This window comes from Phytophthora cinnamomi, assembly GCF_018691715.1.
Source record: "Phytophthora cinnamomi strain GKB4 chromosome Unknown Contig3, whole genome shotgun sequence".
Lineage (NCBI taxonomy): Eukaryota > Oomycota > Peronosporomycetes > Peronosporales > Peronosporaceae > Phytophthora > Phytophthora cinnamomi.
This window is the reverse complement of record NW_027150936.1, coordinates 142,218-170,161: the sequence shown is the minus strand read 5'-3', so window position 1 is coordinate 170,161 and position 27,944 is coordinate 142,218. Positions and strand designations below refer to the sequence as shown.

At 55.1% G+C, this 27,944-nt stretch overlaps 7 protein-coding genes across 7 annotated transcripts; 3 read left to right on the top strand and 4 right to left on the bottom strand.

Moving 5' to 3' along the window:
• Window positions 1–10,723: 10,723 nt before the first annotated feature.
• Window positions 10,724–11,423, top strand: IUM83_09092 (translation initiation factor IF-3; the record flags this gene model as incomplete). Its single annotated transcript, XM_067933511.1, has 2 exons — window positions 10,724–11,128; window positions 11,199–11,423. The coding sequence occupies 2 exons, from the start codon at window positions 10,724–10,726 to the stop codon at window positions 11,421–11,423; spliced, it is 630 nt and encodes a 209-aa protein (XP_067799981.1).
• A 503-nt stretch (window positions 11,424–11,926) lies between these two features.
• Window positions 11,927–13,273, bottom strand: IUM83_09091 (26S proteasome non-ATPase regulatory subunit 6; the record flags this gene model as incomplete). The annotated part of the gene is made up of 2 exons (XM_067933510.1): window positions 11,927–12,599; window positions 12,681–13,273. 2 exons carry the CDS (start codon window positions 13,271–13,273, stop codon window positions 11,927–11,929), a joined length of 1,266 nt encoding a protein of 421 aa, XP_067799984.1.
• Window positions 13,274–13,456: 183 nt separating this feature from the next.
• On the bottom strand, window positions 13,457–15,331 carry IUM83_09090 (EF-hand domain-containing family member C2; the record flags this gene model as incomplete). Its single annotated transcript, XM_067933509.1, has 1 exon — window positions 13,457–15,331. The coding sequence occupies one exon, from the start codon at window positions 15,329–15,331 to the stop codon at window positions 13,457–13,459; it is 1,875 nt and encodes a 624-aa protein (XP_067799983.1).
• A 227-nt stretch (window positions 15,332–15,558) lies between these two features.
• Window positions 15,559–19,685, bottom strand: IUM83_09089 (two pore calcium channel protein 1-like; the record flags this gene model as incomplete). The annotated part of the gene is made up of 5 exons (XM_067933508.1): window positions 15,559–15,894; window positions 15,964–16,148; window positions 16,228–18,217; window positions 18,291–18,381; window positions 18,739–19,685. 5 exons carry the CDS (start codon window positions 19,683–19,685, stop codon window positions 15,559–15,561), a joined length of 3,549 nt encoding a protein of 1,182 aa, XP_067799867.1.
• Window positions 19,686–19,859: 174 nt separating this feature from the next.
• IUM83_09088 (Eukaryotic translation initiation factor 2 subunit alpha) lies at window positions 19,860–20,864 on the top strand (the record flags this gene model as incomplete). The annotated part of the gene is made up of 1 exon (XM_067933507.1): window positions 19,860–20,864. One exon carries the CDS (start codon window positions 19,860–19,862, stop codon window positions 20,862–20,864), a length of 1,005 nt encoding a protein of 334 aa, XP_067799868.1.
• A 356-nt stretch (window positions 20,865–21,220) lies between these two features.
• IUM83_09087 (XTP3-transactivated protein) lies at window positions 21,221–22,895 on the bottom strand (the record flags this gene model as incomplete). The annotated part of the gene is made up of 4 exons (XM_067933506.1): window positions 21,221–21,289; window positions 21,362–21,513; window positions 21,592–21,688; window positions 21,759–22,895. 4 exons carry the CDS (start codon window positions 22,893–22,895, stop codon window positions 21,221–21,223), a joined length of 1,455 nt encoding a protein of 484 aa, XP_067799860.1.
• Window positions 22,896–23,030: 135 nt separating this feature from the next.
• On the top strand, window positions 23,031–25,640 carry IUM83_09086 (ATP-binding Cassette (ABC) Superfamily; the record flags this gene model as incomplete). Its single annotated transcript, XM_067933505.1, has 3 exons — window positions 23,031–24,273; window positions 25,441–25,541; window positions 25,617–25,640. The coding sequence occupies 3 exons, from the start codon at window positions 23,031–23,033 to the stop codon at window positions 25,638–25,640; spliced, it is 1,368 nt and encodes a 455-aa protein (XP_067799861.1).
• Window positions 25,641–27,944: the final 2,304 nt, after the last annotated feature.

Below are 27,944 nucleotides of genomic sequence, written 5' to 3'. Positions count from 1 at the left end.
TTACACTTGTACTCTTGGATGCAAATTCAGCTCTAATTCATGTTTAGTCTGTGTCTCCCTACAGCCTACCTTCCCAATTCCGATCTTACAACTTGACGTCAACTGGATTCTTGACCCGGTTGTGCACTTTCCATATGCTCTCCATCCTCGGTCGATCGGCGAATTTCCCTAAATCTGATGCTGATCGATGATCTGCCCCGATCAGCTATCGATTTTGTCCCATCGCGGTCCCACTTTGCCGATCTCGTTGTGCTCCGTGCTCTCTCGTACAGTAGTCCGACTCTCTGAGTCTGTCAACCTTTCCTGTCCCAGATCTGGTAGTCACTGCTCGCCCGATTGTCAGCGACTCCCCATGATCGTCCGTCTCTCGCCGCACCTAACGCTCGGGCGTCATTTGGTCCGATCATGAACCTTCCCCAGTCTTCTGTGAGGATGCGAACCGCCCATAATTGGCCCGAGTCAACCGGGCGACAGCGATCCGAACTTGGTTCGGAGCGTCGCAGAGATGGAATGCGCGCGACTGTGCGTGGCGACTCATACTTTCCTCGGTGAAGCGATCAGGACCCTCGGTGGGCCCTAATAGAACCCCGACCGAGGACTCCGAGGATTCGCATTCAGGCTGTACCAATGTTTTGGTACAGTCAGACTTAGTGATGTAGACCCGGTCGTACTAATTGCGAAGTCTCGGTCACCATCTGATGAGTCCAAGATTGTCTCGTTGGGACTCGTTTATATTAGATATTTGTATAGAGACATAGGACTAGCCATAAGATGACGCGCAGAGGTCATCAAGATCTCTGGATACTCAGTGTAACGGGGTTACACGCACAAGTGGCTGCAAGCCACTTGTGAATTTAACAGATAGGTTATCTGTTAAAAGTTTTGAATACTTCCTAACCTTGGTGTAAGACACACCAATGGATACATTGAAGTGGGCCACCACATGAGTGGTCCACACATACCCAAAGATCCTATTGGTAGAAAGCAGCATCTTTCTACCAATCAGAGACATACATATTAGCGGGGCTCTGACAGCCAGTCGCTGTCAACCCCTTTCATAGATGATAAACAGTTTTTAGCAGATTTTAGAGGAAGATCAATTTACAAGCAATACAGTTCTCATTTTACCTAATCTAAGTCACTTGGAATCCTTTCTTACTCAACTTATATTTGTGTATTCAAATATAATTAACCTAAGTAATTTCTAAGTACTTACGATTCCTCATACACGTTGCGCAACGTGTAAGCTAAAGTAGTGAGTCAAGTTAGACCCACTACACCTGGTAGCACGTTTTAGTCCGTCCAACGACCGACGGCTTGACGTTCGTACGAGGTGTACGAACGCTGAGCCGAGAACCACATGAGCACGGAGGTGCCCATGGAGAGCTCCAACACGCCTGCAACGCATGTTGCACGCGCTGACTGCCCCCACCTGTCTGACCCAGAGTGGGAGGCCCTCCAACGACTGTCAACAGTCATTGGAGAAGCGGCGACAGCTACGATACTGCGTACGCTATCGCCGACGGAGCAACATGGTGTTGCTCTGGGCTTCATCATGAAGGAGCAGCGTGATGCTGCTTCCTCAGTGACGGCGTCGTCAGGGACGACACCGCGTGCTCAACCATTAAAGTTGAGCGTAAGCAATTACGTGGGAAGAGAGTGCGAGCCTCTCCTCCGATGGCTTGTCGAGCTCGACACAGCCATAGCGGCTCGACGCATCGTCGACCCGCTGTCGAAGGTCGCGTTCGCCATGTCCTGCCTTGGCGGACGCGCAAGGAGTTGGGCGTATGGACGCCGACTCTCTGATCTTACGTGCTTCAGCGCGTACGAAGTGTTCAAAGAGGAGCTCAAACAAGCGTTTGAGCCCCGCAAAACGAGTTCCGGTCGAGGGCGGAGTTCCTCGACCTTCAGCAGGGTAAGCTTGACGTCCATGCTTACGCACAGCGCGCACGATACTTGGTATCAAATATCGTGACCAACCCGATTGACGAGGCGACCAAGGTCGTCACGTTCATGAAAGGACTTAGAGATGGACCCGTGAAGACCTATCTCTGCCGAGAGTACCCGAGTACTCTCGCAGATGCAATCACCCTTGCCATGCAAGAAGAGTTTAGCCTGCGGCAGGCTAAACTCCATGTAAACGTACCGAAGCCGCAACCGCGCCCGGTAGCGAGGACGGGAGGTCCGGAGCCAATGGACCTCTCAAACGCAACAACTGCTGGTTCCCAGCAGCAGGGAGGTAACGTGCGATGCTTCCGTTGCGGAAGGATCGGTCACTTTGCACGGGAGTGCACAGCTCCCATGCCCCCTTGGAGGTGGCCGTCGTGGCGATGCTAGGCATCGCCGCGGACCAACAAAAAACGCGAACATCCAGTAGGCGCGGGGCGCCCTACTGGTAATGCAGTCGCGCGTGCCGACATCGGGCACGCGACACTGAGGACTGCATCCCCCAGTGAGACCAGCTCTCACTGCAAGAAACAAGATGACAGGCCGAACCTAGTCATCTTGAAGGTTTACTCGAAGAGAGCGAGTGACTCTCTTCGAGCTTTGGTAGATTCAGGCGCGTCGAACAACTTTGTTCGACTACTGTCGAGACTTGACTTCGAGGAAGTAAATGTACCTCGAAGTCTTCTGGAGGTACGACTGGCAACAGGTGCCATCGTGAAGACTGAGAAGCGCGTCGTGAACGTGCGCTTCTCGTACAAACAACGAGTGTTTGTCGAACACTTTATCGTCCTGGACCTGGACGATAAGTTCGACGTAATGGGCATGCCGTGGCTTGCACGGCATGATCCGGTGATAGACTGGAAGAAGCGCACGCTCGTGCGCTTCGGACGCGACAGTCTTAATGCTGCTGTCCCGAGGGAACCAACGTCGGCAATGCTGCCGACGTCGAACATGTTGGTTCGGGAATAACACCACGTTCAAGCGTGAACCCGAAGAGGTAACGCTGCGTCGGCTCCGGGAACCGACGCACCCTCGTCATGAGGGGCTCCGCCAATGAATGGCGTCGAGGTGACGAAAGCGTGTCAACACCGGGAGTTGACGCTGCAAACAGTGCGGACGTATTTATGCTGTCGTGCAATACGCATGCGATCAAGCCGGGCTTGATAACTGCGCGCCAGGAACTGTCCGCACGCAAAAAACGCAAGCGAAGAACGCTGCGCAATCCGGGACCGGACGAACGAACAGGCTGGGCGAGACTGCGGCGGTGACGCCGAATGTCAAGACGCTAAGCGTCTTGACGCGCACCGATACTGGATTCCAGTATCGTGAGATGGAACTCGCTGTCCTCCGACGATGGCGTCGGAGTTGACTTCGCTTCCAGCCATGAGCTGGAAGCGCTTCACGCGACTTGCACGATGGATCTGATTCTTTCGGACAGCGAAAGAAGCTGAAAAGCTGAGGCAGCTCTTCATGGGAATACCACTGAGTGAAGACACTCTCAGTGCGAAACGAAGCGAGAGCACTTCGAGGAACAGGTTGGGACTCGCTGAAGTCGAGTGGAGTACAAAGACGTACTCCCGGAAGATATTCCTGCGGAGCTTCCGCGGGATAAGGGCATTCAGCACGAGATTGATCTCGTGCCGGGCTGTGTCACGCGGCAGTGGCCACTACCGCGAGAACAAGTAAAAGCAATCGACGACTTCTTTGAAAGTCGTCGCAAAGCAGGACAAGTGCGGGAATCGAAGTCCCCGCACAGTGCTCCGACGTTCTGTGTCAAAAAGCCACAGGGCGGATGGCGCATCGTTCATGCGTATAACAAGCTGAACGATGCGACGGTACCGGCGCAGACGCTGATACCGCGAAAAGATGTTATCATCGATTCGATGGCCGGGAGCACCGTTTACAGTGCTCTCGACTTGCGAGATGGATTCTACCAAATCTAATGTGTGAGAGGGATATCCCTCTCACGGCAGTAGCACGCCAAGCGGCATGCTGTGGGAATGGCTAGTAATGCCACAGGGGCTTAAGAACGCCCCTGCGACCTTCAACAGGTGCGTAACGCACTTGTTGCGCTCGGTGCGCGATTTCGCACCGAGCTATTTCGATGATGTATTCATCCACAGCCGGGCTGTGGACGAGAAGACCGACGTAGAGATGCACAGGGTGCATCTCCGGAAGCTACTTGAGCTTATGCGAAAGCATAAGCTCTACGCAAACCTGAAGAAGTGTATCTTCGGGGCGAGCGAGATACCCGTCCTCGGGTGTCTCGTAGGGAAAAATGGCGTTCGCCCTGACCCGGAAAAGGTCAGAGTGATAAATGAATGGCCAGCGCCATGTCAAGGAACTGAGGCAGTTCCTTGACATACGTTCTTGTGCAAGTACGTGGAGTATTATGCGGGCAAGATCCGCCCGCTGTCACAGCTTCTAAAGAAAGAAGCTGTGTGGAATTGGACACCCGATTGCCAAAAGGCATTCGATGCAGTCAAGCAGGGCTTGACTGAGGCGCCGATCTTGGCAGTGGCTGACCAAGAGCGCCCATTTCACGTAGTGCGTGACGCATCCGATTTCGCGATCGGATGCGCGTTGATGCAGCACGATCACGAGAGCCGTGATCGTGTCGTCTACTACCAATCGCGTCAGCTGAAGCCAGCTGAGCGCAACTATCCGGTGCATGACAAGGAATTCCTTGCCATGAAATACGCACTCGCAAAGTTCCGAGTGTATTTGCTTGGAAGTAGACCATTTGTGGTCTACACCGACCATGCATCACTGCGCACCGCAGTGAAGTCGCCACACATATCACAAAGAATAGCGAGATGGCTCTCATTCTTTGCGGAGTATAACTTCCGGGTCGAATACAAACCCGGAAAATTGAATGTAGTGGCCGACGCGTTATCACGTCGGCCGGACTACGCAGAAGCTGCTGACGTCAATGCCATTGACGCCATGCGATCGAGCAAACCCACATCGTCTCTGTTGGACGACGTGAAGGCCGCGTTCGCGCACGACGCGGACGCGAAGCTCTTGCTGGCCTATGGCACAGCGCCTTCTGACAAGTCCCGTCAGAAGCTGCCCAAGCACCTTCGAGCGCGTGCACACCGCTTTCGTGTGCACGACGGCCTACTGCTTTACAATGCAGTCAACGACAACGCGGACCGCGTTGTCGTGCCGAATGACCATGACCTGCGACTCAGGATCATGTACGAATATCATGATGCCCCGACTGCGGGACATCTCGGACGTGAGAAGACATACGTCCTTCTCACGCGCGACATCTACTGGCACCACCAGTATAAGTGGGTGCGCAAGTACATCCGTGCTTGCGAGGTATGTCAACGCGTAAAGCCTGCGCTATTCGCGCAGGCTCCGTTACAATCACTACCGACTCCGTCGGAGTGTTGGAAGTCCATGTCTTTGGACTTCATCTTTGGTCTTCCCCCGGACAGCGGAGGGAATACCGGTGTTGTGGTCTTCGTCGACCGCTTCAGCAAGATGGTACATCTTGCTGCGGTGCCGGCAGAAGTGACCGCGAAGCAGACGGCCCGTCTGTTCGTCGACATGGTGTTCAAACACCATGGCATGCCGTCCGACATCGTGTCGGACAGAGACCCGCGCTTCACAGCGCACCTGTGGCAAGAAGTGTTTACACTTCTTGGGAGCCAGTTTTCAATGTCGACTGCGGATCATCCGCAGACGGACGGTCAAACCGAGCGCGTGAATCGCGTGCTCGTCGATATGTTGAAGAGCTACGCTCACTCGTTCCAATACTGGAGCGAGTGCTTATCGATGGCAGAGTTTGCCATCAATAACTCAGTGCATGCCTCGACAGGGCATACACCGTTCTACGTGAATGCCATGCGACATCCACGTCTACCAAGTTTACCCGGAGTGATGGCTCCCACTTTAAGTGGGGGAGGATCTACGACTGCAATACAGCAGCCACAGAAAACCGCTGACACTTGCACAGTGTCAGCTGCAACAATGGGCAAACCACATGAGTCTGCGCAGGGCGCAGACTCCCCCAACAACAAGGCCAACGACCACGGGTCTGCGCAGGGCGCAGACACCGCAAAGAACCACGCAGAGGCCGGGCCTCTAGCGGAGAGCGAGCTGAATGACTTCAGCTCGGATGCAATCAGTTTCGTCACCAAAAGACAAGCCGTGATTCGGTTTGTCCAAGACACAATAGCAGCTTCTGTTGATCAACAGAAGCTGAACGCAGACAATGCGGGCAGAGGCAACACAAATGAATTTAAAGTTGGTTCATTAGTTTTGTTAGCTACACGAAACCTGCCTAGGCATGCAGTTTCGGATTTCGGAGCAAGCAAGCTTGCTCCGCGCTTCATCGGGCCGTTCACTGTGTTGGCACGGCACGGCAACGCATACACGCTAGACATACCGTCGAGCATGCGCCTCCATCCGACATTTTACGTCGGACGGCAGAAGCCATACCTGCAGCACGAACCATCTAGCTCGGCTGACCCGAAGCCTCGGCAGGAGCCGAGGCAGAAGCGGAGGACTTGGCCTCGGCGACGAGCAGCCTCTCCTCCAGCGCGCGGACGCACTGGAGCAACCCCTTCATCTGGGTCCCCAGCTCGACCTGGATATTCGAGGCGGTCTGCGAGACCGCCGCGACTTGGGCCTTCTGGTTCGCCAGCTCCGGTTTCAGGGCGGCGAACTCAGCGCCCTGCAGACGCTCCACGGCGGTCACCCGGTCGTGGAGAGGCGCATACTGATCAGCCCGGGGCTGATCATACCCGGGGCGTGTTCCCACCCCCGCCACCGCCGATCCGTGACGCCCGCGGCTCAACCCGCTGGATTGTTGAGCGGATTGTTGACCATAGTATCCCGAAAACGAACCCTCAAGGGGCTCGTTTTCGTATTCGTTGGAGAGGATTTCCTCCCCATCAAGATACATGGGAGCCGCGGAACGTCTTGCTGGAGGACGTTCCGGAAATGATGAGGGCGTACGAGGAGCAGTACGCGCTGGCGCAGCGGAAGTAGTGCAAGCGTGGCGGTCATCGCTAGCGCCCGAACCCTCACGTGCTAAGAATTTAGCACGGAGCTCTTTGAGACTCTTGGGCACACGGAACGACGTGTACCCGTTCAGGTCGCGGTCGCTCAAGCGGACCGCGCCTGGGAAGCACTTCGTACACTGAAAGCCCTCGGGCACAGCGCACGGCACATTTGCCTCCTCAGCAGCAACATAAAGTTGCTCCAGCTTTCCACGCTTCGAGTACGTCTCGAAGCGATCACGCGCTTGCTTAATCCGATCACGGTAAGCACTCGGCCTCTTGTTGAAGTTCTCAACAAAGGCGTTCCAGCTTTGACAAAGTGCCTGCCAATCGGGCACTTTGCTGCGAGAAGAGGTCTTCTTGCTTTGAAACCATCGGAGCTCATGAAAGAGTCCGATGTAGTAATCGCGCCTTTGATGCATTTCCGCATCAAAGTGCAGCTCGGCAGCCACAGCGTCATCTTTGATGGCGCTGCATACGTACAGCGGCACCTCATGCGGAGGTACCGAGTTCCCATACCGGTCCGCGATCTCGGACGCGGACGGCATCCATGGATCGCGCGTTGCAGGCGCAGCGCGCGGAGAGCCTTGAGCTTTGACATCACGCGCTGCAGCAGCAGCGCGCGGAGTACTGAGAGCCCCAGCGGAAGCGTGTGGGGTATCGCTCTCAGTACGCGAACGCTTCGAACTCGAAGCGTCCGATTCGTCCCCTTCACGTGGGCGAACGTTCTTGGCGTGAGGGTCGAGCGATTCGCTCGACACTGAGCCTTTACGCTTTGAGGGCGAGTCCTCCTCGCCCTCCATATCTTCATCGTCGTCGTCGACGTCGACGACGTCGCCGTACTTCGCCTTCTGACCCTCGAAGTAGTCGTCGATGGAGAGATGACTCCCCACCGACTTGGCGGACTTCTTCTGAGGCGCGCTCATCGTTGAATGAGCGCGGATTTCTTCTCCAAACGCGGAGAATTGACGAATGGTCAATTCCGAAGATTGACGTGCGGAGACCCCGCGCGTCTAATCTTAAGGGGGATGGTGTAACGGGGTTACACGCACAAGTGGCTGCAAGCCACTTGTGAATTTAATAGATAGGTTATCTGTTAAAAGTTTTGAATACTTCCTCACCTTGGTGTAAGACACACCAATGGATACATTGAAGTGGGCCACCACATGAGTGGTCCACACATACCCAAAGATCCTATTGGTAGAAAGCAGCATCTTTCTACCAATCAGAGACATACATATTAGCGGGGCTCTGACAGCCAGCCGCTGCCAACCCTTTCATAGATGATAAACAGTTTTTAGCATATTTTAGAGGAAGATCAATTTACAAGCAATACAGTTCTCATTTTACCTAATCTAAGTCACTTGGAATCCTTTCTTACTTAACTTATATTTGTGTATTCAAATATAATTAACCTAAGTAATTTCTAAGTACTTACGCTTCCTCATTCGTTGCGCAACGTGTAAGCTAAAGTAGTGAGTCAAGTTAGACCCACTACACTCAGAAAATAAAGAGCAATCTTCCCTCAAAGCCAACAAGTGTCACGTCCGACTTCGGTAAGTGTCGCTAGCTTACTGTAGTGGCTGGACACGCTCGGTTGCGTGGGGATGCCTGATCGGGGATTTACGGATATCTGACCGAGCGTTTGGCTACGCTAGGCCAAGAGATGGCGTGGCCGGAGGCTTGAGCGACTTTATATAGTCATTCACTATATATTTGTGGGACGGGAGTGTCCCCGAGTGTATTTACCTACCGACCGAGAATTCCCTCAGTCCCCCCTGTATTAGGCCTTACCAGTCGGTACCCTTTATTCTGAGGGACTGCAGGGGGTTGCGCGATAGCGCTATATTGTATCCTAGCCCTCGCTCGTGGCTAAGTGGTGCAAATTTTGGGTTGACCGAAGATAACCTTGCCGCACAGAAGTGCTTGCAACCGACCCAGTGTAAGGGATCGTTTTTGGTTTTCAGGTATTGATCCAGCACCCGCGGACTGGCCGGCATTGTTGGTGAACCTCGCACCGAACAGTAGCGAGGATTTTAGTGGATTTGCATCACCACACTTCTAGCCGCATCGCCTTTCTCGAATCTTGATCGATCTTGGTCCTAGCCAGTGATTGATGGATGTTGCCTTCCTCGGGGAACATTTCTCGTTTGCCATTTCACCACACTTTTAGTGCTATTGAGACCTGGGGTGAAGCGATTTCTGATTCCGCACCAAGGTACATAATTCGGTGACCAGAGCCAGTCCGGTCCAAGTTTGTACACGGGAGACTGACCCGAGTACTTTCGCCGAAGAGGTCAGCGAGCTAAAGGGTCGGTCAGCGAAGTGACTTAGTTTAGTATGGGAGAGACCGTAACAGCCCATTTTCATTAGATATTTGTATAAGGACCTTAGGGAGGGCCGTTGAGCCCAGCAAAGCAAACCTAAATACAGAGTGGAATTGTCGGGTCCAACACAAGCGGCACGCGGCGACTCTTCGAGGTACGACCGTCCCCGTAGGACTAGATAAATGCCCACCGCTGAGATCGGCTTACCGAAGTGACGGAAGTGATCTCGGCCACCAAGAAGCGTGTGTGAGTGTGTGGTGGTTTCTGGACATCTGCCCCCAGGGCAAGGAGCTCGTCGAACGTACGAGCGCGGGTTTTCCGGCCCGCCAGCGAATTAAGCTTTGCACCGACGGCCCGTCAAGGCGAAAACCGCCGTCCATCCTTTGGTGGAGGGCACGGGTTCAAGGAGGAGAAGGAGAAGAAGAGGTGGACGAAGTAAGGGGAGCGTGCTGTGTGCTCGTGGCACGGCTCCTGGAAGGGCTCGGCAGGTGCCTGGGAAGGAGCCACTTCACCGCTGTAAACGGACTGGGCGATCTTCGGATCACCCGACAAGCCTACGCTCGACGATCGTAGGTGTTGTTGGTGTGGGAGTGGGAAGCTAACGATTTTGGCACGTCTGCTACACCACAGACCAAAGAAATTCGCCAGATATCTGAAGCCGATTACTTTGAGTTTCTTCCAGTCAATTTGGCATAGGGAGGATTCGAAGGTTGGTCGGCTTTGGTCACTCAGACTTCATTTATCTTTCAAACACCCGGGTATTACTCTGTTTTCGATACCCATTCAGAGTGGCAGTCTTCATAGAAACGCTATTGCAGACAAGAAACCGCCCGAAAACACTTGGATGTAAACTCACTTAAATTGAGATCATCATTAGCGTCGAAAAGTATGTAGGTGTTTCGTCGTTCCTGATCCACTTATTAATCCCATGGAGGTTGCTTTTGTACTTCCCTCACGTTTGCTTCGTGGCGGACGCGTCACATATCACCTCCACGCCTGCAAGGCTGATATTGTGGGCTGGAGCAGTAGTGTGTTGCGAGCTTCCCTAACGCTTGTTGCTGCTTCGTGCGATGTGATTGTGTTCTGCAGATTCAAATTTTAATTGATGGAGGGATTCTGAAAGCGTGGGCTATCCCCGCTTTCGATTGCTAAGAAGAATTATGTTAACACTGAAGTCAAGTCAAATGCTGTGTGGAATAAAACATTTCAAGCAAAACGTTAGCTATCGACGCCGACGACTTGGCGGAAAGACCTATATACATGTACAACTTACTAAAGCGAAAGAATCATGGCCGGCAAGCTGCCGTATTCCCTCGTGAGAGTGTCGTACAGTGACCGGTCACTCCCCGCTTCAGTGACTTGAAACCTTCATCCATTACCGCCCGCACGTTGGCTCTCAGTCTCTCAAGTCTCACATAGCGCCGAGTCGAGCCGATGCTGTCCTTGGTGCGCCAGTGCGCTCCTCCCGCCGCGCGCGCGCTGTTGCGGCCGCAGCGCCGGATACTGGCCGAGCGCCACTCGTCGCTGCTGCAGCGCGGCTTCGCGTCCGCGGACTCCAAGTGGGGCATCACCAACGACCGCATCACGGCGCGCGTGGTCAACATCGTGGACGACGGCGGCAACATGCGCTCGGGCGTGCCGCTGCGCCAGGCCATCCAGGAGGCGCAGAGCCTGGGCGTGGACCTGGTGCAGGTGTCGCCCAGCGGCAAGCTGCCGGCAGTCTGCAGACTCTTCGACGCCAAGAAGCGGCTGTACGAGCTCAAGAAGGCCACCAAGAAGGCCTCCAAGCAGCAGAAGCCCAAGCCCGACAAGGAGGTCGTGGTCGGCGCCAAGATCGCCGTGAGTCGCCCGTCGTTAACGAGCAGAATAGGCTGAACCAGTGACTGATGTTGTTGATGTTGCCCTGCAGCCCAACGACCTGAAGAACAAGGTGGACCAGTTGAAGCGGTTCCTTACCAAGGGCCACAAGGTGAAGGTCACGATCAAGTTCGACCAGGCCTACCACCTCAAGCAGCAGTCTATCGAGCAGCTGGAGCGCATCGGAGGCCTCATTGACGCGGAGACAGGGGTACCCACCGGCCAGCCCAGAGAGCAGTTCGGCGGCGTGTACGTGTACTACTCGCCGGCCAACTAGCTGAGAGAACGACAGCAACGGGTTGCGTGAAGCGCGTCATTTAGAGCAAAACACCAGCGAGCAGCGCCATTCGCCGTCACGCTTTGCGTGTCCTGCTGAGTTACAGCGGAGCAGCCGATATTCGCAGGGGGGGGGGGACAACTGCGGCAGCCCCGCCCTATCTGCGTCATGCCCATAGGCAACGCGCTCGCTATCTAAGTGGTTGTGGCGATGTCTACAGATTGGTTTGGTGATTGCCGCTAGGATGGACAACGCGCAGTTCACCGTCAAACCGTAAAATCGAATGCAATCCCACACGGGCCAACTTTTGAACCGAAGTGGTAGCAGCATTTCTTACTGCAATCGAGTTCAGTCTTTTACCAAGAAGTAAACGGGGTCTGAAGACGTGTGTATGTAGTTAAGGGATCCTCCAGTCCCCATCCACTCGCTACCACGCTAGTCTAGCATCGACCAAGCGCGCTGCGCCAGCACTAGAGCAGAAGTGGGGCCCAGAGACTTGCTGCCTAAACGTTGATAACTCGCGCAAGCTTCTGGATGCGGTTAAGCAGCAAGTCGCCCTTCTTGATGGCGTCCTGGTACTGCGCGTTCTTGGCATCTGGGCGGTTAGTCTCAATCACGCCAGCCACCTTGTCGATTTTGGCGTTCAGCCGTCCCGCGGCGATGAAACGTGCCAGCTCGTTGTCTAGGAACTCCACGCTCACACCAAAGGCGGCAGCCATGGAGGCAATGGTGACACTGCGGTAAGCCTCCAGGAACTGACCGTAGGCGAGCACACGCAGCTCGCGGTACAGGAAGCGCGAGTGGGTGGACAGGTACTTGTCCCGCAGGATGTAGGGCTGGATGTCCACCATGGCAGTGAAGAACCTCTTGTAGTTGCAGTCGTAGAGTCCGTTGAGGAAGTCCGTGAGGCACGGGATCTCGTTGATGACCGCCAGGATCTCGGGCGAGTCCACGATTTTCTTCTTCAGGTCCACGCGGCTCATGCTCAGCACACACGTGATGACGCAGTAGAAGACCATCGTGTTGTACGGCATCAGCTCCGTGGCCGTGAACGTGGCCACCGACTCCTGGAAGAGCTTGGACGCCTTCTTGAAGTCGCGCGCCATCAGCAGGTAGCAGCCCTCGTACACTTTGAGGCGGTTGCGGCGGTCCCAGTCGCCGCCCTCGTCGATCAGCCTGCAGTTAAGAAACAACAACCATTGTCAGTCACCTAGTACTAACTCCCCTCTCTATCTCTCTGAGCTCTCGGCCACGTACGCCGTGGCCTTCTTGATGTACGTCTCGACCAGCTCCAGGTCGGAGAAGAAGAGGCCGATGCGGATGATGTGCAGCGCCACGAGGATCTTCTGGTTGATGGACTGCGGCTTCTCGCCCGCCACGCGGAAGGCCTCCAGCGCCTTGTCCTTGTCGCCCACGCGCGAGTACATGCGCGCCTTGGCCAGCAGCGCCTCCAGCACCTCGATGTCGCCCAGGTTCTGCTCGGCGTCGGCCAGGCGCTCGTCCAGCTGCGCCAGCTCCTGCGCGTTCGTGGCGCTCATCTGTGCCTCGAGCGCCGAGTCCGCGGGCCACTGGAACTCGGCGCACACGAGGCGGTAGAAGGGCGCCATGTCGCCCTGCTGGATGAGCTCCAGCACTTGCTGCTTGGCGGCCGCGGCCTCCGCCTCGCCCAGCGTCGACGCGCCCGAGTGCTGGTGCCGCAGCAGGAAGTGCAGCTGGCCTAGCGCCATGTTGGGCAGCGTGCTCAGGTCGTCCTCGATCTCCTCCGAGATGTTGCCCACGCTGGCCTGCTTCTTGAGCGCCGGCACCTTGGCGGCGGCGTCCGCGGGCTTCTTGGCGTCGTCGGCGGCCATGCTAATGCTCTGCTAGTCTAAGCGTTGATGCTTCTGCGCAGTTATTAGGAAGGATATTGCGATCTATGAAGGGGGTCCGTGGTGTGCGGCACACAGGATAGGCGTAGTCAGAGGCACCGTGAAAAAGCATCAAGTTGAAGTGAAGGGCAACATGTACTCTGGCATTGGTATCTTACTACTAGGCTAGGCCAGCAGCTGCGGGAGCGCGTCCAGGTCGATCTTCATGGCCGTTCGGTTGCCGAAGCTGCGGATGACGGTGATGGCGTCGTGCTGCGCAAAGTCGGCCACAAGGTTGTTCATGAGCGACGTGAGCTCTTCGACGTCGACCTGGTCCTGCCTCTTCTGGAGGTCGCCAACGTGCGCTAGTAAAGCGGGCTTGTCGACTTGGTCGCGCACTTTGCGCAGCACGGCGAGCTTGTCCGAGCGTGCGAACTTGGCTGGACGCGCCTCCATGTACTTGGCGCTGTACTCGTCCATCTCGAAGAGCACGAAGGTGCGGCCTACCATGCGAACGCGAGCTCCGACGTAGAAGTCGTCCAATCCGAGCCACGAGCTATGGCCATCGTTTGTTTCGACAGATCCATCGGGTCGGGTGCGCTTGATGCGCGTGCGCTCGAGGAACTTCCCGCCCACGACACCAGAATTGCGCTGGATAAACTCAAGAATGGACACGCTCTGGTCGGACACGATGAGCGAAATGACAAAGCGGCGCGCAACATCCTCTGGCGCGTCCGTCTCGAAGCGCGCACGGAAACGAAGCACCTCGGTCGTGTCCAGCGATTCGATGCTCTTAAGCGGCGCTTTCGGCAGCAAGTGGTAGCATGACTGTAGCGAATCCTCCTCGGAGCCCATACCGTCGTGCGCTGGTGGCGTGAATACGGGTGGTGGGGGAACTTCATCCTTAACTGTAATGGCAGAAGCGAGGCGCATGTTGTGCATTTCGTACCAAGAACGTGTGGATGCATCGGCGTCCAGTAGTAGAATGCGCCGATTGTAAATCTGCAAGTACTGGCCAATAGCCAAGTCTTCCCACGAGTAGTAGTTGTGCTGTACCGTCGGGGTGACATCCTCCCCGTCGACGCCCTCCTCGCACACGGCTGCACAAGCTTGACGCTCCGGGTCTTTAGACAGCTTTGTGCGGTTAAGCAGTTTGGGGAACGGGTCACACCCCGAGTTACGCTCGTAAGACTCGAGAATTTCGATGGTATTATCGGCCAGGAAAAAGTGCAGCGTGTAGCGGTGGCGGATCCCGTAGAGCTTTACCGTGTCGTCCCAGATAGCGAAGAACCGCAGCACCTCGCGGTCGTGAGCCAGAAAGCGGCGTAGGTGGTCGCTTGGCCGCGCAAACTTGCCTAAAGTAGCCTCCATAAAGTCCTTCATCGGGTACTTCTTCTTACCGTAGTGTGCATCCGGGTCCTGGCCGGTCTCACGGGCCATGTGCGCTTGGCGCAGCACCGTGTATGGGTCGCGGGGCACTGCCTCATCTGGCGGCACGTATACTCCTTGCGAGATGAGGTAGTTTCGTGTGAACTCGTCGGCCGAGATAAGGTGGAACGTTCGACCGTAAAAGGTCAGCTCTTCGCCCACATTGAGATGGCGCACCGTGAAGAATTGCATGTTGCCACGATCATCGCTCTCGGGCATCGGGATGCGGTGTCGCTTGACAAAGTTACCTTGTAGGATGCCGCTGTTCTCAACCTTGGGCTCCGTGATCTGCAACGTATCATCTTCGAGGTAGTATAGCACTTCGCAGCGCCGCACTCGGTAGTTCTCCATGTTGCTCTCGTGCACTGCTTCGAGGAAGTATGCCTCAAAGCGTAGAACTTTCTTGTCGTTGGCGATAAACTTGGGGTTGAATGGCCTAGTGGCCGTGAGTACAGACGCGTCCAGCAGCGTAGAGCTCCCAGTGTCGCCCTGACGCTCGAGCTCTCGGATGTAGAACGTCGCAGGCTTAGCGTTACCGAGGGCGTGTCCGCGGGTCTTTGGCGCCGTGTCCCCATGCCGACGGAAGATCATTGGCACCACCTTCTGCTTCTCCAGGATCGCTGGGCTCGGCATGGTTGCCGTTCTGTAACTAGCGGAACTTGGTCTCTTCGGGCACGTGCCAGCTGCTTTCTCTTCTGCTTTTGGCCAGCGCGTTCTCTCCTGCCTTTGCTGCACCCTTGCAGCTATAGATAAGTCGCCCAACGAGCTGAACCATGCCTTCAAATAGACGTCAGTGCTTGGATATTTTGGTCGGCAGCTGTAATTGGCCCTGAGTTGCAGTGATCTGCTGCTCTGCAACTTTAAAGGAACTCCTCAACGTAGATGCTGTCTGCCCGCGGTCGCATCCGTAGCGTGGAGGATCGGGTCCTGAGCAACAGTTGAGCTTTTTCACTCACTCCGCTAGGCTTACCTGGGGAGGGCTCCATCGTGTCCGGGACGTTTGCATCCTCCGAGATATCCGGCTTCCCCGAACGGGACGCAGATTCCAATTTAGCCGCGTCTTCGAAGTAGGCCTCCACCACGAACGCAACGACAAGACTCAGCACCATGACAACTCCAACTACATAAAAACTCACGAAGTAGATACGACTCCACTTCGTCGTCACGGCCACTGCGCCTTCCATCGTCACAAACCACTGCAACCACACACAGCGACAACGTTAGTATCTGACTGAATGGTGTTGGGTAAGTATGTTTGAACCGACATTATTGACGATCAGCAGCTCAAATAAAGTTGTCAGTGTTGAGGCGAAGTCGTTGAAGTTGTTGCTGTAGAAGTTAGCCTGGCCATACGTGATGTCCGCCAATCGCGGATCTCCAACGACTAGCTTACCGCCAAAGAGCTGCATGCCGATTGCTGCGTATTCGTACATGAGCATCCCTAGCATTCCTGCGCGACAGCAATAAACGGCTAGTGTCAGTGTCATCATGGATGCATGCAGTACTGTCAGGCAAAGCTCTGTTTGTACCGTAGAGAGTCATGAAAGCGGGAATCAGCCGCACAACAATCGCAAACATGGAGCTGAGAGCTTGAAGCGCCACGAGTAGTCGTAGACAGCGTAAAAAGCGGAGCAGTAGAAGCAATCGGATCCATTGCCACTCGATCTCAACGCTATGGGTGTGCACACTCACTTCCGCAACAAATATCACGAGCGTAACCGTGCAGTCATAGATGTTCTTGAATGAACTAAAGTAGCCACCCGAGCGAAATACATATATCTTCAGCAGCATCTCCATGATATAGATGATCGAAAACACAGGCATCCACCGCTCCCACGAAAGGCTGACAGCCATATCACCGTGAATCTTGGCCTGGATTTCCACGAGAATTGCCACCAGGTTTACCAGAATTATTAAATCCACTGATCTGTCAAACCACCCGCGTGCCACGAAGCGTTGAACAGCACGAACGATCATGTTAGTGCTTGGCTGTCGCAAGTCATGCACAACCTTGGCTGTAGCTTTCTCACGCGCGATGAACGCTTTGATGAGGACCACAAATTCTTCAAACTTAATTGGTTCATCGCTCGGGTCCTCGATATTGGTGAAAGTATCTTCCGAGGGAGAAGATTCGTCATCGCGAAATAGTGAAAGCGTTGGGCGCATAAGCCTATTAACAAGACGATTGTAGGTGGTACGACTGACAGTTTTGATTTGGCCGACATCCTCCGTCGCATCTTCGCCGAATACGACGCGCTCAGTCGGCAGGAGATGGAATGCAGCTTGAAGCGCCAATTTTCTCTTGGTAGAGTAGTCGACCGCGCGCTCAGCGATCTCTTGGCGGTAGTGCTGGTAAATCGAGGCAAACACGAGATTCATCACGAGTAACTGGCCGATCATCAAGAAGCTGATGAAGAAGAGGCTATATACACGCGCTTGTGAATAAATTGGCATCATGACATCCGGAAAATTTGCGGTTGTAAGCAGAATAATGAGGCTCATACACGCGTCTTCAAATGACTTGAAGTACGATCCAGCTTCCGCGCTTCCGACAAAGAGTACCATACCAAGAACCGCGTATAGAATAATAAGAAACACCAGCGTTATCAGTCCGTCTGCGAAGCGTGGCAGAGCCCTCAAGAGGCTGGAGAAGCCCGCTCGTAGACGATGGCTCATGGTGATCATGATGATCGGACGAATAAGTGGCGCGAGCACGATGGGCTTGGGTGCGTTAGTGCTTGGGCCGCTTGTGCCACCCTTGTCGGTATGGGAGAATTCCAGCCTAGGGTCTTCTGGTACGATGAGCACAGTCAACACAGCCACAAAATCTGCTAGTACGAACACGATCTGTAGGATATGCCACTTGTCCACGAAGTACACCCGTGATCCCATATACTTGTACTTCATTGACAGCTCCAACGCTAAAAACGTAAGGCACACCAGCTCAATTGTGATGGAAATGTTTTGCGGTAGCACGGGCAGGTCCCACGTAAGAACTTCAGAACGATCACCGCATGAGGACAGGAAGAAGCACCACGATGGGGTTTCGAAAAACGCCAGTGACATCAGCACGCACATATTGGCAGTTCGGATGTACCACAGCCCATGGAAGAGCTGCTTGTAATGCATTCTGTTCAGTCCATCCACCAGATATTCTTCTCCGAGGAACCGACCTTGGATAGCATCCCGCACATACAGAGCAGCCAATTCGACCCGCTTGGCGTCAACTTCGTGTTTTCTACTATACCGACGGGGTGGTTCTGGTGAGGATGATCCCAAAGGCGTCGTAGCTTCGTCCGCCAAAATTTGCTCGTCGACTGCATCTTGCCGGTGCAGACTGGGGCGTCCGTGGTGATCTGGAACTCGAAGCTCGTCGACAAATTGTGTGAACTCATGGCGATAAAATGCAGTATACCCCAGCAACAACACGCTAGCAACCGATACAAACAATGTCGAAACAACGAAGAAGAAAGCGCTTAGAGACAGCACACATCCAATGAAGGCTGTCCATTTCGAGTACTACAGAGGCAATACATAAAACCAGGTTAGTTGGAGTTACACGAACCATGGCAATCCCTGTTTCTTTACTCACCATTCGGAAAGATGGACGAAACGTTGTAGATGACAAATCCTGAAAGAAGCAGGCGAAATTGAGCAGGAAGAACGTAAGTAGAAACGTAGAACTAACGATAGGGACGATAGCATCCACCGTCCCGCACAATAAGGCGGCTTGGCACAGGATCCAAGTAGATACTAGTGCGAGCACTGTGGGCTTTTGTTCTTTGGGAAAATTACGCGGTGACTGGAGACGTTCATCTGGTTCAGTAGTCGATGCGTTAACGTCTTTTGCCATGAAGGGCAGCCGACTGGCCTCAGGTTGCGATGGAGATTGAGCGTAGAGTGTCGCCAAAATGGTGGAGGCCCCTTTGATATTGGAGAGTGCAGATGATAACGTCGTGGAGGCAACACCCAAAAAGATCAGCGGCACTCCCAGAGCGGAGTCCACCACAAGCGGCACCACGAATGGTTCCCTCTCCAACTCTTTGTTATCCACACACGCAGCGAGCACGAAGCCCAGACCTACGTATATCAGTAAGCTGAACGCCAGCGCCTTGTGTACCCCCAATAAAAAATACTGGGACGCCTTCTTCACAACTGCAGACGGTGCTCTAGCTGCCGTTCTTTCCGACACGTATTCCGCCAAGTTTGCCCCTGCGATAACTCCACAGAAGCCAGGGAAAAACGTAGCGAACATCTGCCTGAACAGCTTCGGCGAGTGCTCGACTGAGTTCTCTCTGAAGTGGCTCATGGACATGCCCGTGTGCCTCTCCGCGTTCGGGGCCGACAGAAACAACACGTTGCACGCCACAGCCACCATGACCAGCACGAAGGCAAGGCGTAACGCCCGCAAAGTGATGCGAATCTGCACTCCGTACATCAGTCCGGCGAGAATCACGCTCGCCAGAGCCAGCGTCACAGCCGAGGCGTCTTCGTTCCACGGCAACGGATGGCTCTTGCTGCCTTGGACCCCCACCACGATCACGGCCAGCTCACTGAAGCCCAGCAGGTAGAAGGCCGCGCCGATGCCGAACGAAAGGTACATCATCAGGCCGATCAGGTGGCCCAGGCGGTGACCCAGCGACTGCCGCAGCGCGTTGAAGAGCCCCCCGCCAGCCTGCGCCACACCGTCACCCGTGGACGCCAGCGCGGACATTGACATGACGGTGAGGAACGTGATGACGAAGGCCGCGCAGATGACGAGCACGGCGTAGTAGAGGCCCAGCGCCCCCACGACGACCCCGAGGCGCATGAACACGACGACGCCTAGGATGCTGCAAACCACGGGTGCGAACGTGTTGCGCTCCAGCTTGCGGCTCAGCGTCTGCAGAGACTCCACGTGCGAGGCCTGGCTCGCCAGGTGCTGCAGCAGGCCGTCGCGCGGCGGCGAGATGGCGCCGTACGTCGTCGCCGCTGCGTGCGGCTCCATTTTGCGGAATACCAAGAGTGTTGGTCCTGACTTCAATCTCTCAATTAAGTACGACTTATATATGGTGTGGCCCACATCTTGGTGTAATTTTCTTGTGGTGCGCAGTTCTGACTGGTGGTGGGCGTGGGCAGCTCTTCCGCCCGTAAGAGAGAATCCTCCCCGACGACAGCAAGCATGGCGGAGACCCCGAACAGCGTGGCCGTGGTGCCCGGCGAGGAGACGACGCAGGCGCAGGAGATCCTGCACCTGCAGTGCCGCTTCTACGAGCAGAAGTTCCCGGAGATCGATGAGCTGGTCATGGTGAACGTGCGCTCCATCGCCGAGATGGGCGCGTACGTGTCGCTGCTCGAGTACAACAACATCGAGGGCATGATCCTGCTGTCGGAGCTGTCGCGCCGCCGCATCCGCTCCATCAACAAGCTCATCCGCGTGGGCAAGAACGAGGTGGTCATGGTGCTGCGCGTGGACAAGGAGAAGGGCTACATCGATCTGTCCAAGCGCCGCGTGTCCCCCGAGGACATCGCCAAGTGCGAGGAGCGCTACAACAAGGCCAAGACGGTGCACGGCGTGCTGCGTCAGGTCGCCCAGGAGAACCACCTGGAGATCGAGGACCTGTACTCGAAGGTGGCCTGGCCGCTCTACAAGAAGTTCAAGATTGAGACGGTCAGCGACGACGAGAAGAAGGTCGAGTACGTGCACTGCTACGATGTTTTCAAGATGGGCATCACGGACGACTCGGTCTTCGAGGGCCTGGACATCACGCCCGAGATCCTCGCGGCGCTCAAGGCGCAGATCCGCCGCCGACTAACCCCGCAGCCCATCAAGATCCGCGCGGACATCGAGGTCACGTGTTTCACGTACGAGGGCATTGAGGCCATCCGCTCGGCGCTGCAGGCTGCTCAGACCATCGGCACGGAGGACGTGCCCGTCAAGGTGAAGCTGATTGCGCCGCCCATGTACGTCATGACTACCAGCACGCTGGACAAGCAGAAGGGCATCCAGAAGCTGCAGGAGGCCATCGAGGCTGTGCGGGAGCACATCACGGCCAAGAAGGGCACCATGTCCGTCAAGATGGAGCCGAAGGTGGTGAGCGTGAACGAGGAGAAGGAGTTCCTGCAGATGATCGAGAAGCTCGAGAACGAGAATCGCCTGGTGGACGGCGACGCCCCCGAGGATTAGAGAGGCACAAAGCAGTCAGGAGCGAGCAAGCACCGATTCGGTTATGGTGGACGATGCCGGGGATGTTCGTTTGAGCTTATCAACTTGCGCGTGCTACGGGCTTCCTGCCGCACCCTCGCCGCGTACCCCGCTTGCGGCTCGAGGCTCGTTGGTCCGCCTGTGACAGATTAGATGGCAGCGCTTTGCATGCAAACTCAATACAGCTGGATGCACTGCGCACCTTCGTGGTGGTGAATTCGCGCTTTTATATACTGCTTTTCTTCTTAGTTCTAATGCTGGGATCGCCTTCGCATGTCAAAATACCAACTCATATTACTCAGGCGGCTAAGCTACAAATCTACCAGCCTCTCTTTCCGCTACAAGGTTGACTCCTCGGTTATACGCATGCGTTTGTACTCGTTGTACTTCTTTGAGGACCCTCGGACCTACAGTCGGCAGCAAACAATACGTAGTTAGGCAACGCTCAAAAGGTGAAATCACAACCCGATTCTACGGACCAATTCAGCGGGGTATTTTCTGGCGTTCTTGGCGATCTTGTCGTTCAAAGCAGCAGGTAGATTGACGTCACACTTGTCAGCGAGACGCACAAGGTAAATCAACACATCGCTGATTTCCTCGCCCAGGTGCTCCTTTTCCCGGGCAGACCAATCTGTCACGAAGTAGAGAAGCATGTCAGCTAAATTGCACTGGCAAAATCACCACATTGGTATTAGAGAGCCGAAAGTACCTGCGGTGTTTTTGACCTCGCCCTTCCACTGGAAAATCTCGCACAACTCGCCCACTTCTCCATTGAGAGCTAGCAACAAGTTACGAGGCGTGTGGAACTGTTCAATAAACGCAACGAGTCAATAATGGGAGGGCTAAATAGATAGACAGATGCACCGCCATCTTTACCTGATTCCAGTCGCGTTCATCAGCAAAATCTGCAATGCGCTTGCGAAGTGACTCGAGAGTCATGGTTTCTTCGAACTTTGCTGGTTGCTGCACTCCGTTTGAGCTGGCAGGTGACATACTGCTAGTGGCTACAGCAGCAACATCAGTGGTGGACGCCTGGCCAGCAGAACTGGGAAACACGTCTTCGCCCATCGTGCTGTCCATGGCACCATCCAAGAGCGTCTCGCTATCGTGGCTGGAAGTGGTCAGGATGTCCGTGGCATCAACAGATTGGGATTGCTCTTGGCTGTGATTGTGTTGAAGCTGCTGCGGGGGCTGTAGCATCACCTGAGCTCGAGCTTGAGCGTCCGACATTGCCTGCACTTCCGCTTGAGCCTTGAGCATCGCTTGAGCCTGTGCAAACTGATACGCTTGCGCCTGGGCTTCTTGATGTGCTCGGGTCTCAGCTTCTAGCTGCTCCCTCATCTGCCTCTCGTACGCCGCTTGCGCCGCCGCCTCCGCCGAGCCGCCGTGACTCTCGGACGACATCACGTGATCAATCTGGTGCACGTGGGTGCCCGTCGCCGCCGCCTGCCCCGCCTCCGCGGCCTCGCTGTCGTCATGCGTGGTGAGCTCGTAGTCCGACTCGTGCAGCGCGCCGCTCATCATCTTCATCGAGTCCGGGCCAATGGGGTGGTTGTGCTTGTCGTGCGTCCGCACCTTCACGCGGTACGTGGGGCCGTACTCCACCGCCGACGCGTACACGTGGAACGGGCAGCCGATGTCGCGGAGTTTGTGCCGCAGCCGCTTGCCGCTGCCACGCGAGCGGAACTTGATGCCGTGCGTGCACTTGAAGGTCTTGGACAGGAACTCGGCGATGTTCTTGCGATCGTGACGGCCCTTGGACACCGTGCGGTTGTACACCTCGAAGGTGAGCGACGAGCGTTTGCGGATCGGGTGGTACGCCGCCGTGGCGCGCGCGATGGCGGCGTCGAAGGACGGCCAGTCGTCGTAGAACTCCTCGAACAGCGGGGGCTGCGTAGCGTCCACCGCCGAAGCCGCGGCCGTCGCGAGGCTCTCGTCCGTCACGGCGGCAGCGGCGGCGGCGCCGTCCTCCGCCGCCGCCTTCATCTCGTCGAGCGACTTGCTCAGCTCCATCACTGCGCAACGAGTGACCGGGGTGTGCGCCAATAATAGCACACTTTTCGAGTCCCATACACATTTCAAGTGTAGACACAGAGTGATGGTCACTGCAACGCGCGCATCAAACCATTGCGCACTCGGCGAACCACCATGTACGGCGCGCCGCCGCCGCCGCCGCTGGACGAGCGCGCACAGCTGCGGCAGGCGCTGGAGCGGCTGCAGCACGAGAAGGGCGAGGCGGACGGTATGCTGCAGATCCTGCGCTCCAAGCTGCACGAGGTGGAGGAGGACAACTTCGATCTGCACTCCAACATGGCGGCGTTCGAGGCCGAGACGCGCTACGAGAGCGACAAGAAGGCGCGCGAGATGCAGGCGCAGCTCACGGCGCTCGAGTCCAAGCTCTCCTTCATGGCCGCCAAGCTGCAGAACGCCGAGCGCGCCAAGCTGCGCGCCATCAACGAGGTGGAGGAGCTGCAGCAGAAGCAGCTCCTGGAGCGCAAGCGCCGCGACGCCGAGAGGCGCCTCATGGCCACCAAGCGCCGCAAGCACGAGAGCTTCATGGCCAGCCAGTCCATGATGATGATGTCCCAGATGCAGTCACAGTCGCAGTCGCAGTCGCAGCAGCTCGCGAGGCCTCCGCCTGCGCCAGTGGTGGAGACGGCGGTGCAGACAGAGCTCAAGCTCAGCGAGGAAGCTGGGAAGGACGGCGGTAACAAGCTCAAAGAGGAGAACTCTCGGCTCATGTCGTACTTACTGACGGGCACGTCGAGGGACCTGCTCACTCTGTTGAACGGAACAGTTCCCGTTAGTGTTGACGAGGACGCGAAGCCACATAGGGAAGAGGACCGGACGCAGCCCCCGCAAGGGTGCCACAGCGCAACGCCGTCGCAGTATTTCCAGGGTTCATCGGGGAACTCCTTCAGCGACTCGATGCAGCAATCGCCCGGTGCGGTGCCATTCTCACAGAGCGTTTTCTCTCAAGTGGCAGGGCGTGCTTCCGCTCAAGCTCATGCTTCACTGGTGAGTTTTGCGATGGAGACAAAGGCTGCGCAGACGACGTTGGCGACGGATCGTGCCCGGGAGCTGTATGATGTGATGGGAAAAATGCTGGCAGGAGACGTGTCCGCCGTCGTGCTTGCACCCGTGTTCGTGAAATACCTCACGGCGCCAACTGACCTCGAAGTGCCTGTGATCTGCAGTGTCCTGCGCGTGATGTACTCGGTGATACACCACAGCACACATTTCCAGCACTTTCTTCTAGTGGCGTCGTCCCCTTCCGATGAATCATCATCGACTTCTGGTGGACCCCAGAGAGGTGCAAATAGCATGGAGCACTCGCGGATCTCGTTGCCAGGACTGCGCTTTACCTCGTTGGACGACTACGTGTCAGCTCGTACGGATTATGATTCGGTAGTATCAAACGATCTAGCAGCAGAAGCAGCTTCAGAGCAGCGCCAGCTTCGTTCCAAGCTGCTGACTGGACTCTGCCGAGTTATCAAGAATAATCTCAAGGAGCCTGCGGTCGTCAAGGATGGTCTAAGCGTGCTTTGCTTGTGGGTCGACCTCGGACTTACCCATCGGCCCGCGTTAACGCCAGACTTCAAACCCTTGCTGGCAAGTAACGTAATCCCAGCTATTTTATTAGCACCAAAGGGTCTTCCTATTGTCAAGGCACACGCTGTTGGACTACTCTCTCGGCTGCTGCGTGTGCCAGAAATCTTTGCGGAAATCGAGACGGAATCGAAGAAGTCATTGGTATTCAACCGATGTGCCAAGATGTTGGCGTCCGAAGAAAATCTATCATTGGACGAAGTGAAAAATATGCGGACGCTTCAACATCAAATTGTCAAGCTGCTGCTATCGATCATCACGTCGTTCCCATCGGTAGGGATCCGCTTCGTGCTGGAAAGCACTCGTGGCTTTCCCAGTGACTCGGATGGATACCGCTCGGTTATTTACTATCTGGCGCAGCTACTGCATCAAGAGACATTTGCTCTACGGACAGCACACTCTGGCGGAGACAACTGCGTCGCACGACAATGGCAAAATGATCCGTTTCGCCTGGATCTCATTCATGATGCATTTGCGCTGATTGGTCTTCTATCTCGCTACGTGGATCTTCCAAGCGAGCTCAGTGGCGATGATCAGGTGCAAACGTTTCTCGCGGTTTTATGCTTTCTAAGCAACCTCACTCAAGACGATAGCGGTGGTGTGCGAAACGACTCGATTGTGGCAACGGCACGCTTCTTGCTCGCCATGATGAACTTGCCGAGGTCTGGTGAACCAAGCCGGTAAGATCGGTTGATCATTGTTTCGCTCAACCTCATTGAGCCAGTGGAGTCAGAGATAGACGCGTCTTGATCAAGCACTATGGGATTGTGCTTTCGTATTTCGAGGAGTGGAACTCGAAACTAATTGCAGACCTCTCGACGACGTATAGTGACTTGTGTCATTTCCCTTCGTCGGAGGCAGCAGTCGTGAGGCTTGTTGCCATTCGCAAATTCGAAACACAACCAGAAAGTGTTCGAGCAAGTTTCTCAACGGTCCGGTTTGCTGGGAGGAACCAGCCAAGGAGTAGAATGGGACATCTTGCAGCTTTTCAAACACTACTGTTGCTCCTGGTTGGGCTGGGCGTTGGAGTGGTGCTCGCGAGTGAAAAGTGTACGCCCCACTACCCGCTTGAAATAAAGCTGAGTATTGGTAGTAGTCTAACTATTCATGTGTTTGTGTGTACAGCATGCTTCGAGCTACCTATCGTGATCGTGTCGCCAACCAAAGTGAAATTGCCAACTGAAACGTGCAATCAGCCTCGCCTTCCCGCACCAGATTGCATGAGGGACTCCGTTGAAGCAAACATCGAGGTGATTGACAACCAAGGCGCTTTGAACTGCTTGAGTGGAAATCGAACTGGTGTTTATCCCGCAAGCGTTCATTATCGAGGGCAATCCAGTCTCCATTTCACGAAGCATCAAATGTCGGTGGACTTGGATGAGGACGCAGAGTTGTTAGGATTTCCAGCGGATCGCACCTATGTACTGAATGGCCCTACCGTTGATGCCAGTTTGATGCGGAACCATCTTGCGCACTGGATGTACCGCGGTACTGAGCGTTATTCGCCTCGAACGCGCCATGTTGTGGTGTTTGTTCGCGACGAGTTGGATGCAAATGACTGGAGCCCACGATACCGCGGTATTTACTTGGCCCTCGAGAAGATCGCGTACACTCCGAATCGCGTAGGGCTGTCAGCATTGGACAATTCTTGCCAGTCGAAGGAAGAGCTGTCCGGCGGCTGGGCGTGGCAAAATAATCCACTCGGCTACGGCGACTACTCTCCTAACATTGTGCTGAATGAAGCAACGGGGTTGTTCGGTGCTGGCGCGAGACCAATCTTGACTTTCCCCGAGCCGAAGATGCTCACACAAAGTATGCGCGATTACTTTATTTCGCCTGAAACTGGCCCACTCCCGCGTCTGTACCAGTATCTCTACGATAACATGACCCACCCGGATGGGCTCGAGGAGCACATCGATATCGGATCATTTGTGGACTACTTCCTGCATTCCGAGCTGTCGATGAATTCGGACGCCTACCGCCGCAGCACGTATTTTTTCAAGGACCGCAACCAGCCTATCAACGCTGGACCTGTCTGGGATTTTAACTTGGCATACGGGCTGGGTAGTGCTCAGACTGGTTGGATGTACACAATCCATACCTTTTGGAAGAGGCTAGGGTGCAACTACAAATATGCATCACTTGTTCAGCAGCGCTGGGTAAAGTTGCGGTCGACGACGTGGAATGACGAATCCATCCGATCGTTCATTCAAACAAGTGCGGAACCGATTCAACGTCAGCTAAAAAACTGTGTTGAATGGAAGAGCGATAACCTTCAGTGTGCGAATGTGGAGGCTAAAACAAAGGGCAGCTTCGAGGACGAGGTAAACGCATTGCTCAAGGCAGTGCTCGCGCGTGCGCTTTGGATGGACGCGAATGTAGCTGGGTTCTACAAAACGCTGGACCACAACCTCTGCGTAGCTGCTGGCGAACTACCTGCTTATAATTGCGCGGCAAATGGGAATGATAAAGGCTGCCTGGTGAACCCTGCTACCTACAGCAATGCGGTTGAGTTTCCGGAGCCTCGCAAGCCTCTTGCCGCAAAGTTGTGCACTGCGTCTAATATTTCTGGTACCGTGGAAAACCCATCGATTGACCCTTGCTGGCTTTCTGCGGGAGTTTACATGTTGGATGGGTCGATCACACCATTCTGCTCGGGTTACGGATTTTGTCCCGAGGGTCCGGGCGCAAAGTGCGCATGTAACAGTGGACACCCCACGCCTACTTGTGCTCGCGATGATGACGCTATAGTTCCTCGTGGTGGCATAATCGAGGCCCTGGAAGCATTGTCAAGCTACGGTCGATATCTTCGTTACCCGCTCTTTTTCCTGTGTGCAATTTCAGCAATGGCGCTAGGGGTGGCTTTTGCAATCCGGCAGCGCCGTCGCCAGCGCTACGTTCGTTTGCGTCACCCGGCTGTCCGATCGGCGACTAACAGCTACAGCCAAGATGGGCGTGAACTTCGTTACGGCACTTTGTAGGCTCTGCCTACCAGGCAGGACAATACTGCTGCTACTTGCTGAATAAGGTGCTACTCGTAGTTACCGCTACTCTATGAAACAACTCCAATTACGCTACTTTTTCTATCTTGCTTGGTCGATGGCATTGCATTGTATCAATCCCCGCCTTCGCAGTTAAAGCAATACACAGAGCGAAACTTGTTTCGTCGGATTGAGTTGAGGGAAAACAACATGTATTCACTAGAGTCGAACGCGTTCAAAAATTGAGGTTAGAATTAATGTGATACCGTTGTGCCTTCCCGTTTCCGATGTTGTCTAGACAAATGACCACTCAGGCACTCTATTTCTCCATGCACATACAACAAAAAAACATGCATGTTAGCTAGTTTTGGATGTCCTCGATGAATACCTAATTCAATGGTTTCGTTTTTCCTGCCTTGAAGCAGGGCTGCTCTGCATCTGCTGCTTATGGTCTTGCACTTACTTGCCCAAG